The sequence below is a fragment of the Sorex araneus genome, chromosome 1 (genome assembly GCF_027595985.1).
Source record: "Sorex araneus isolate mSorAra2 chromosome 1, mSorAra2.pri, whole genome shotgun sequence".
In the NCBI taxonomy this organism is placed as follows: domain Eukaryota; kingdom Metazoa; phylum Chordata; class Mammalia; order Eulipotyphla; family Soricidae; genus Sorex; species Sorex araneus.
The window spans coordinates 293,834,624-293,845,868 of record NC_073302.1 but is presented as its reverse complement, the minus strand read 5'-3'; the positions used below and the strand labels follow the sequence as shown (position 1 = coordinate 293,845,868).

The window sequence follows — 11,245 nt, the reverse complement described above, 5'->3', positions numbered from 1 at the left end:
CCCAACAATCAAACTTGCTGAGTTCTGCCTCTTTTTATTCCCTGGCAGGACACCCAAGTCCAAGGGTCCCACAGCCGCTGTTCCCACCAGGTGGGCCCGCGGCGCTGACCACTGGGTCTCCTGTGGACTCCCTGGACTTTCACTCTCCCCTCCGCGGCCCTGGAACACGAGCCCATCTGACTGGCTTTTTGCTGATGAAGAAACGGCAGGAGGAGATGAAGGGAGCTGCCAAGTGTCTCAGCGGGAGCCAGAACCGGCGCCTGGCCCGCGGCCCCAAGCACTTTCTGTGGTCTGGCACCAGCGCTCAGATGAGCAGGGGAGAAGCCCGAGGCGGCTCTGGATCCAGGCCTCCCACGGGGGCTGTCACGGAGCGGCGGCCACTTCAGAAGGCCGACTCCCAGCTCTCGGGCACGTCCACAGCCCAAAGCTGCATCAGCTTTGCTCGGGGCAGAGAACAGACTCCGGCTGTGTGTGTCCAGCCGTGCCTTGACGTTGCTCTGCGCCCCCAGGATGGCAGCTGGCCACAGGCACGAAGCTGACACGCAGGCGTCCTTTGCGGCTCAGCCGATGAGAAGGTGCTAAGTCCCCCTTCAGAGCTCCAGAGGCCCCGCTGCAGGGCGGGAGGGTTCCTGGTTCTCTTCCCCCCCAGCAGGGTCCAGGAATGGACGCGTGTCTGAGCTTGGATGGGCAGCGCCCAGGGGGTGGCCCGAACCCTCCGGGTAGCTGGGGAGAAGTGACTGAGAAGGGGCCACTGCCGGAAGACAGCGCCGGGGGACCCTCAGGAGGTAACGTCCTTCCTCCCGCAACACCATCCACAGTGTTTTGCGGGAAACGGATGCTTCTCCAACCCCAGGGACAAAACTTTTGATTTACTTTAAGCCCTAAATTAGAAAGAGTGTGTGCTGCCATTGACTTGCAACCGTAATTTCAGATGCGCACCATCGTGATTTTCTATTTGTGTAAGACTGAAAATTGATCACCCCGGTGATTCTACCTAACATTCAGCTAGATCTTTCTCCTAATGAAGCTTCAAGGAGAAAATAATGGTATTTTATGTTTTAAAAAATGGTATTTATGCAAACACAAGTAGCAACCTAAAAGTATTTGTTCACTATTTGTTCACCGTGGGCTTATCAGACTTTATGTTTGTGTGTCTGGTATATAAATCTAAGATTGTTACAGCTTTGTAATTAGAATTTTTTGGTGGATTTTGGGTCACAGCTGGGGGTACTCAGGGCTCCCTCTTGACTTTGCCCTCAGGGATCACTCCCGGTGGGCTTTGGAGACCCCGGGTTGGCCACATGCAAAGCAAATGCCCTCCTTGCTGTCTCTCCAGCCCCTGGAATGAGACAGGGACTCTTCTTTTAAGAAGAGACAAAATTCAGAACTTTTAAGAAGAAAATCTAAATTGTTCTCTTCCTTTCCCCGAGAACATGTCTTATGAAGGAGGGACTCTCACAGAGCACGGAGTACTCTCCCTTTGGGACATTTCTGGGGAAAGACTCGGGCAAAAGAAAAAATTAATAGAAAAAATTCTGTCATAAAAGAAGAATTTAAAATTCTTCACAATCACTCAAATGGTATAATTATGTTCCAGCTCTACTGATGCAGGATGATGTTATTATTATTACTATGATTATATTTTATCGAACTCTTTACTTAAAAATGCAACTCTACTCAACTGTAAAAATTTCTGAGCTATCAAGATCATAAAGATAATGAACATGAAAATGTTTAATGTGCGAAGGGATAAATGTCTCCGTGGAGCCCTTCGAAGGATCTTGTGGAGGAGCTTTATTTATTCCTCTCTTGACAGTGTTTGCTGGAGAGGTCTCGGAGGGCTTTGAATTTGTCGGTTTATTTACTCGTGAAACCATGATCTCTTCAAAACGAGTCTGTTGGCTTGTCCTGGCCTGGCAAGAAAGATGAGTTTTCCGACATGGGAGGGGACAGGAGGAAGGGATGGCGTGAGCGACAGTGACAGGAGGGAGCTCAGGGGCTGGCACCATGCCCCCTGGCAGCTCCCACCCACCAGCTCTGGTGATGGGACTCGAAGATGACGAGAGCAGAAACTCTTTACCTACCACTTGTGCCCACCGAATTATGCCTCAGTTTCGGGAGATTTGCAAGCTAGTCTAAGCATGGCCATTATTGATTTATTTTTCTTTTTGGGTCACACCCAGTGTTGCTCAGCGGTTACTCCTGGCTCTGTACTCAGGAATTATTTCTGGCAGTGCTCAGGGGACCCTATAGGATGCCGGGGATTGAACCTGGGTCAGCTGCGTGCAAGGCAAACGCCCTCCCCACTATACTATTGCTCCAGCTGCTATATTTAAGTTCTATATTTCCAGAAAATGCACAAGGACATGGGTGTGGGGAAGCGGAAGGAAATAAGCGCTCCTCAGAACTCCTCAGGAATTCTGTTATTCTGTGTTTCTTATCTGTGTTCTCCAAGGCATTGCTGTTGTCGTACTGGTGAGTGAGGGACTGTGCAGTTCCTGCTGGCGGGGGGGGGGGGGGTCTACACCGCAGGCATGGGTGAACCCTATCATCCAGTTCACCCACCGCCTGTTCCTTTGCCCACCTACTCTTCAGGAAAGAATCCAAAGTAGCATCCCTGCCTGGAGAGAGGTCACGTGTCCCTGGTCCCTCTCAGACATGGCTCCCTGTGACCATAGGTCAGGGGCTTCCCACGAAGGGCAGAGTTGAGCCCCATATGGTCGATCCTGGCCCTCCTGCTGCCCTATAACCTGCCATGTGCTGCGGAGAGCCCGGTCTGAGGACAGAGCCTGCCACTGTGAATTGACTTCTTTGCTTCTTTGATCTTGATCTATTTATTGATTGATTACCCTGTAAGTTTCTTCTTCCTTCTCCTTCTTTTTCTTCTTCTTCCTCTTCTTCTTCCTCTTCTTCTTCTTCTTCTTCTTCTTCTTCTTCTTCTTCTTCTTCTTCTTCTTCTTCTTCTTCTTCTTCTTCTTCTTCTTCTTCTTCTTCTTCTTCTTCTTCTTCTTCTTCTTCTTCTTCTCCTCCTCCTCCTCCTCCTCCTCCTTCTCCTCCTCCTTCTCCCCCTTCTTCCTCTCCTCCTCCTCCTCCTCTTCTTTCTCCTTCTCCTCCTCCTCCTCCTCCTCTTTCTCCTCCTCCTCCTCCTCCTTCTCCTCCTCCTCCTCCTCCTTCTCCTTCTTTTTTTTTTTTTTTGCTTTTTGGGTCACACCTGGCAATGCACAGGGGTTACTCCTGGCTCATGCACTCAGGAATTATTCCTGGCAGTGCTCAGGGGACCAAATGGGATGCTGGGAATCGAACCCACGTTGGGCGTGTGCAAAGCAAACACCCTACCCACTGTGCTATCGCTCCAGCCCCAAGCTCTCTCTTCTTGTCAGGTTCCTGGAAGTTCAGTCACGTCTTAGGTCTCTAGAGAAATGCACTTTAATGGTCAGAACTGAGAATCTGCTTTCTGCGGACAGAACACCCTAAATCAGGACCCATGCCCGCCCAAACATTCCCACTGCGCTCATTCCCAGCACGCCACTCACTTTGCCTAATGGCGGCTAACCACCCTCTGGGCTTTTGGCAAAATGGAACAAACATGAATTTCTTGCAAACACGCACAAAATACAAACCTGCCGTTTATTTGGGTTGCCGTGACCTTCGGCAGAGAGGGCCAAGTCGCCGTGAAGGTGGCCCCCGAGTGCATTCTACTTCCCGTGACCCCATTACAAACGAGGTGCAGCCTCAGTGCACAGAAGCAGCCCCGAGGCCGTGGAAATGAGTGGCTCCTGAGGCCACCAAGTTAGTTGTCCCCAAGCTCCCCATCCTTCACCGTGTGTCTGCGCCCTCTTCTCCCCACCCCTGCTTCTTGCACCTTGCGTAGGTGTGTCTGAGTGGGCAGCTGCAGATGTGACATGAATGCTCCTTTTAGCTCATTTCCAAAGCCTACATTCCTTCCCTGAGGAGAAGTGTCTGATTTCACTCAGATGTGGAATCTGAAGCAAACAAACAAGGCAGAAGCCAGTACCACCGCCCGCCCACCTCTGATGTGCAGACAACGGATCAGTGGCTGCTAGAGGGATGGGGTGGGCGGGGTAAGACCTGAACTGGGCGTCCCTTTTTCCCCACATCCACGCCAGCACTGGTTGCTGTTGTTCTTTTGAATGTGTGCCAGTCTCTGTGGTGTGAGATGACATCTGATTGTTGTTTTGATTTGCATCTCCCTGATGACTAGGGATGTGGAGCATTTTTTTTTATGTGCCTTTTGGCCATTTGCCTTTCTTTTTTGAGGAAACTTCTGTTGATTTCTTCTCCCCATTTTTTGATATACCCGGGATATTGGTGGTGGGGAATGTGCACTGGTGTTGGGATGGGTGTTTGATCACTGTGAGATTGCAACCCAAACGTGAAAGCTTGTAACTATCTCACGGTGATTCAATAAAATAAAATTGAATAAAAGACCTGAACTGGGGGCGGGGGGTGCATTGTATGATAGTGATCATGCTCGTAGCATGTAGAGACTCAAACGGGGACACATACGCTGTAAGCCAATGCCACTTCATCAAAATCAGAGTTTTTAAATCTCTGACGTCTCTCAAGTCACAGAGCGGCGACTCTGTGCTCCTGGCTCCTTCTGACCACTGGTGCCCGCACCTTGTCCTCTGCTGCTGTCCCTCGTGCAAGCCCCGCAGCCCTCTTGCTGGACTTACTGTTCTTTCATTCCTTTTTGTTGGGGGTATGGGGTTTGGAGTCCCACCTGGGAGTGCTCAGGGCTCCCTCCTGGCTCTGTGCTCAGGGATCCCTCCTGGCGTGCTTTGGGGACCTGACGCAGTGCTGGGGCTGGAGCTGGGTCGCCGTGCTCTTTGGTCTCGCGACCATCTGACCCCCACGAAGGCCGCCCGATCAGATGCTGTTTGCTCTCTTGATATCCGAGAGCTGTGGGAGGGTCAGCGTGTAAAGGTGTATTTAAAGCCAGAGTAACTCAATAGCCCCGGCTCGGCTCACAGCCTCCCCCACGCCTCCGGGGCCAGGCCATCTTTGGTGACCTCAGCTTTGGAGGGGCAGTTGAGGAGGGATCAGGGTCCACATGCCAGCCGGCATGTGGGACTGGGCCTTGTCGCCGTACCCTAAAAATAGGCCGTGTTTGCTGGGCTCGGCCTATCCTGATGGCTCCCCCGTGCTCTCCTGCTGGGCACTGGCTCCTTCTCGTCCACGCAGGAGCTGGGCCTGGCCCGCGCTGCCCCACTGCTTGCCAGGGCAGCCTCAGGCGCTTCTTCCGAGGCTGAAAAAGTCACATCTGAATCGATGTCAGGTCGTGGTTTTCCTTACTTTCGGTCATCGTCACTGAACCCAGTGCAGTCTCTTGTGTGCGGATTATTCTCCTCTCGCCAATCATCTCCACTGTCACTGGCACGGTCACTGTCATCATGTTGCTCATCGATTTGCTCGAGCAGGCACCAGTAACGTCTCCATTGTGAGACTTGTTTTTGCTGTTTTTGGCATATAGAATACGCCACGGGTAGCTTGCCAGGCTCTGCCATGCGGGCAAGATACTTTGGTAGCTTGCCGGGCTCTCTGAGAGGGGCGGAGGAATCGAACCCGGGTTGGCCGAGTGCAAGGCAAATGCCCTGCTGCTGTGCTATCGCTCCATCTTCACTGTACAATTCATTAAAGTCACTCAACAAGTTCTGAGACTTGCTTTCTGGCCACAGATTCGAGCGCCACAGAACTATCTCTTCAAAGCCTCCAGAAATTTGTTCCCGCAAATTACGCCAGCTATACTGAGGAGAGCTATGTGTTTGCCGGCAGGAAGCTCATCCTTCAGGAGTCTGTGGAGAGCTACGGAGCGCTGGTGTGGCCGGCGGTGAGAGAAGGAGCTGGGGGCGGCCAGGCAGTGGGGCGGCGAGGGCGGCTCCATCAGTGCACGGCCCTGTGTTTTGATATTCCGTGCTTCTCCCCGAGGGGGGCCATTGCTGTCCTCGTGGGGCGTGGGTGGTCTTTGGGGGTTCTGCAGAAGCCTGGCCTCTTGTGCAGAGACAGTGAGTTCCTCTGGGCGACGCTTTTGAAGACATTGTTTTACATTTAAAAAAGACTTGAATATGTCAGAAATGGGATGAAAAATTTTTATGAATTGCTGCTGCAAAAGAAACATCAGGGATTTTGGTTTTCACACATTTGTGGTCAGGGAATCTGAATAAACCCAAAGTCAGGGGTTCTGCACCTACGCACTGAGAATTGACTGGGGTGTCGTGGTACGCCGAGTAGCTGGTTAGGGTTATTAGCACTGAGCCGTTGGCCGGGGGTTCTGTGGATGCATGTTCAGTGCTGGTCAAGGTTCCGTGGATGCGTGTTGAATGCTGGTCAAGGTCCCGTGGATGCGTGTTGAGCGCTGGCCAAGGTCCCGTGGATGAGTGTTGAGTGCTGGTCAAGGTTCCATGGATGCGTGTTGAGCGGTGGTCAAGGTTCCGTGGATGAGTGTTGAGTGCTGGTCAAGGTCCCGTGGACACGCCTCACGTAGCTGTGGTCAGGGTTCCGTGGAAGAACCTTGATAGATATGACCAGGGATGCCAGGTTGAACCCACATTGGCTCCGTGCGAGGCCAACACCCTCGCCCAGGCGTTCTCCCTCTGGCCCAGGGTTTCAACCTTTCCCTACCCGGGCACTGCCACAGACTGATGGTTGAAGAGGGACCACCCAGAACTTCAGACACTGCCACCCTGGCCCGCGCCCACCGCACTGCCCAGCCGGTGGCGCTAGCAGACAATGTCCTACCCCATGGCCACCCTGACCACACGCAGCAGGGGGCTAGGGCTGACCTCTGACCTCAGCAGTGGGAAAGCTGGGGTGAAACTGGCGAGGCTGCCCCAGAGCGGGGCGCCAGGCCACATGCCGGGTGTGTCAGCGCTGACACACCTGGACATGGGGCAGCCCCGAGCTGCTGTGGGCTCACCTGCATCTCTGCACGCATGCGTCTCGCCCTCCAGATGCCCCCACTGGTGCCTGCGTGCACGTTTTCATCCCACGAGCCCCCCGGAACACGGAAGCTCTTGTCCCGAGTCTCACTGTGGAATAAATACTTGGGGTGGGGTGTGGGTGCCCCCCCCCCGGCACTGACCGTCAAAGGTTTCTTTCTCTCTTCCCAGGCCATGGCTCTGTGTCAGTATTTGGAGGAACACACGGAAGAACTGAATCTCCAGCACGCGAAGGTCATTGAACTTGGTGCTGGCCCGGGCCTGGTGTCCATCGTGGCCAGCATTCTAGGTTGGTGCCTCCCTGACCCTGTGCGCAAGGCTGTGACGGCAGTGCCAGCAGGCACTGTGGCTTTAGGGCTGGGGCATGATGCCAACCCTGGGATCCCTGCAAAATTGCATGGGCCTGCTCTCACCGCGTTATCCCAGAGCGAAGACTGGCACCCTGGGTTAAAGAGACCCCTGGAGACAAGGGCCTGGAGGATGGCTCCACGGCTTGGAAGCCGATCTCACGTGCTGGGGGAAAAGGCAGCTGGGATGGAGAAGGGACCACTGATTCAATGATGCTTGGAGGGCTCGCTCGGGATGGGAGATGCGTGCTGAAAGTAGACTATGGACCAAACATGATGGCCACTTACGTATTGCAAACCATAACACTCCAAGGGAGAGAAAGAGTCAGAGGGAATGTGCCTGCCACAGAGGCGGGGGTGTGGGGGAAGGAATTGAGGTGGTGGGAGGGTCTCTGGGAACATTGGTGGTGGAGAATGGGCAAGGATGGAGGGATGGCTACTCAAATATTGTATGACCGAAATGCAATCAAGCAAGTTTTTAAGTCTGTAACTATAACTCATGGTGATTCATTAAAATTTTTTAAAAATTATTTTTAAAAAAAAGACTCCCCTGGGGGGATGTGGCAGTCCTGGAAGGTGTGACCCAAGGGTCCAGCTGTGAACGGCGTCCCAGGCTGTCCCTGCTGGCTGTTGCCTACCATGTAAGCAGTACCATGAAGAAAGCGAGTCAGTGAGTCCCCGGGGGAGGAGATTCATACTCCAGATACAGGGAATGAGTTCCAGGGTTCCAAGCAGGCTCGGGGTGCAATCCGGGCAGCTCCATGGTAGTTCTCTGTGGCCAGTCTGGGAAAAGGTTGGTCTCGGGCCTGATCCCCTGCTCTTACGTTAAGGAGAATTTCAAGGTGATGGATCAGGTAGGGGAGGAAGTCACATAGCACAGAGCATCATCTGTAGAAAGGAAATGAGGGAAGAGCCCAAATCCTCAGAACACCCTGATTTGAGAAGGAAACCAGGACGAACCGTTAAGCTACGCAACAAGGATGACTTCAGCATGTTCCGCCAACAGTCCCGAGGCTTCCTGACATGGTGCCACCTGAATTTTGTTTATTGTTTAAGCTCGTTGCTGGGGGTGGGGGGGCTACTCCTGGCACAGTGCACAGGGGGTGCTCACGGCGGGGCCTGGGGCCCGTGCTGGGGATAGAAGTGCGCTTCCTGTGTGCCTAGCCTGCCCTGGCCCACTGGGTCTCAGCGCCTCCCCTGAACTGAACTTCTGACAGGGCAGAAATGTCATTCTCGTCCAGCCTGTCTCGGCCTGAGGTAGCCGCTAGACTGAGGACATATAGACACACGAGTCTGGGGGAACTTGTGACTGTCCTGGCGTTAAGTGTCCATAGCCTGAGCTCAGCCGCTGACTGAGGCACACGGAGACAGGAGAGAGTTCTCAGGGTTTTAGTCACACACCCAAATACACAAGGGACTCAGCGCTGAGGCTTCACAGGCCTAAGAGACTTGGACCCTGGGTGTCTGTGCAGCAGGCACTGCCAACTCTCTCTTCAGTGCAAAGTGGAATCCACCTTGTCCACTCACATGGCCGTTACATTCCCACCTCACCCAGGGCGAAGCAGAGATGTGCTTAAGGAAAATCGAACGGTTAGAACGTCTCGACTTAGCCCACCGTCTGGAGTTGGGCGTCAGTGGCCTCGGGTCTCGCCTCGGGTCTGGCCTGATGTTCCTCGCCTCTTAGTATGTGGGTGGTCAGGACGGACGGTCTGTTTCAAGATGGAGTGACTTTGGGCCCTCGGTGGCCTGGGGGTGGGCTGCAGGGGTCGCTGATGGACACGGAGAGACACTGGAGCAACTGTTAAAAAATAACCCAGTACGGGGCTGGAGCGATAGCACAGCAGGTAGGGTGTATGCCTTGCACGCGGCCGACCCGGGTTCGAATCCCAGTACCCCATATGGTCCCCTGAGCACCGCCAGGAGTAATTCCTGAGTGTAGAACCAGGAGTAACCTCTGTGTATCGTCGCGTGTGACCCAAAATGCAAAAAATATATATATGTATATATATATATATAATATTTATATATAACCCAGTGCTCCCTCCAGGGAAGGCCCCCCTGAGCGGCGTGACCCATCTGGAATGATACCCACCCCAGTGCCCCGTAAGCCAGGCTGAGCTGTCTGCCCGTTTCTCCCATGAGCAGGTCCTGCGGTGGCTGCCCCCGGCTCTCAGAGTCTCTCTTCCTCTCCTAGGAGCTGAGGTCACAGCAACAGACATGCCCGACGTCCTAGGAAACCTCCAGTACAACCTTCTAAAGAACACTCTGGGGCGCGCAGCCCACCTGCCCGACGTTAAGGAGCTGGTGTGGGGAGAAGGCCTGGAGAGAGACTTCCCCAAGTCCTCCTTCTATTACGACTACGTGGTGGCCACCGACGTGGTGTACCACCACTACTGCCTGGACCAGCTGCTGCGCACCATGGCCCACCTCTGCCAGCCGGGCACCGTGCTGCTCTGGGCAAACAAGTTCAGGCTCAGCACCGACTATGAGTTTCTGGGTAAATTCAAGCAAGTGTTCGAAACCACCCTTCTGGCTGAGTTTCCGGAGTCGTCGGTGAAACTTTTTAAAGGAATACTGAAATGGAACTGAAGCAGGAAAGCAGAAGCAGCTTTCCAAGGCATTGGTGTGTCTTTTGAGCAGTTAAGAATTGGCTGGTAAAGAAAAAAGACTTCCTTTTGTAGGGCGGAGAAGGAAGCGTATTAAAATAACATGCAGACCCAGAGTAAATATCACTTTATGTTGCTGTCAGTTTCTAGACTAACCTGAGATAATCCATAAATGAAAAAAAAAAGACCTGTCAAACTGAACCATTCACTGTCGCACTGTCGTAGGACTGTCGTCCCATTGTTCATCAATTTGCTCGATCGGGCACCAGTAATATCTCCATTGTGAGACTTGCTGTTACTGTTTTTGGCATATCAAATATGCCACGGGTAGCTTGCCAGGCTCTGCTGTGCGGGCGGGATACTTTCGGTAGTTTGTCAAGCTCTCCAAGAGGGATGGAGGAATCAAACCTGTGTTGGCCTCATGCAAGGCAAACCCAATGTGCTATTGCTCTGGGTAAGCATTTGCCTTGCCCGTGGCCAACCAGAGTTCGATCCCCAGCATCCCATATGGTTCCCTGAGCACCACCAGGACTAAAGGAAAATTGAACCCTATCTAAAATAAAAACCTTTGCTCTTTAAAATTCACCATTCAAGAAACACACTGGCAGAAACTATTTGCAAAACACTGTAAAGATAAGAGGTGCATAAAGAGCCCATGTCAATGCAATAACAAACAGAAAACCTCCTTCAAAAACAGGCAAAATTTTTGAGTAGAAATGACCAAGGATGATACACCCATCTAAGAAGGTAATTTTTTTGTTAGAAATTTCATGCAAATGAAAACCACCAGCACAACAAAATATCAGCACCATTAACATGGCCAAGAGTAAATAACAAGAACGAGAGTGGATGAGGACGTGCAAAACCAAATCCTGTTACCAAGGATGTCAAACGACAGTTTCCCTGGAAGCCAGATACTAGTTTCTTAAAATGTTAGAAAGAAACTCAGAAAATTCCCTCCTAGGGATTTTCCAGGGAGCAAATAAACCATGCTCACATAGAGCAGTCGGTGAATACTCCTAACAGAGCAGAGGTGGCCGGCATCAACAACGCGGGTGAAACTTAAGCATGTTCTGCTGAGGGGAAGAAAACATAAAAGATGACTCCCTGTCTGGTTCTGTTCATAAGAAATTTTCAGAAAAGCCAAACTTGAAGCACATATTGCAGGTCGATGGTGATGAAGATGCAGATGAGGGTGAGGGAGTTTTCCCAGCGGTATGAGTGTACCACAGGTACTGAAGTGTGGGCTTAAAATGGGAATTACTAACATGTTATGCCTCAATAAAAATAAAATAAAGCTATTTTGAAAAGCCCCATGTTTTCCCCCAAACGT

General features: G+C 52.3%; 1 protein-coding gene across 1 annotated transcript; it reads left to right on the top strand.

Annotated features, from left to right (window-relative positions):
• The first annotated feature begins 661 nt into the window (after window positions 1–661).
• On the top strand, window positions 662–9,895 carry METTL21C (methyltransferase 21C, AARS1 lysine). The gene is made up of 4 exons (XM_055127723.1): window positions 662–785; window positions 5,700–5,851; window positions 7,131–7,248; window positions 9,501–9,895. The coding sequence occupies exons 1-4, from the start codon at window positions 662–664 to the stop codon at window positions 9,893–9,895; spliced, it is 789 nt and encodes a 262-aa protein (XP_054983698.1).
• Window positions 9,896–11,245: the final 1,350 nt, after the last annotated feature.

Bases quoted from the DNA above. Each gene is read 5' to 3' on its own strand.
- METTL21C (XM_055127723.1), top strand. From the start codon at position 662: ATGGACGCGTGTCTGAGCTTGGATGGGCAGCGCCCAGGGGGTGGCCCG. The intron at 5,852-7,130 runs GTGAGAGAAGGA...CTCTCTTCCCAG, and splicing joins GAGCGCTGGTGTGGCCGGCG to GCCATGGCTCTGTGTCAGTA. The intron at 7,249-9,500 runs GTTGGTGCCTCC...TTCCTCTCCTAG, and splicing joins CATCGTGGCCAGCATTCTAG to GAGCTGAGGTCACAGCAACA.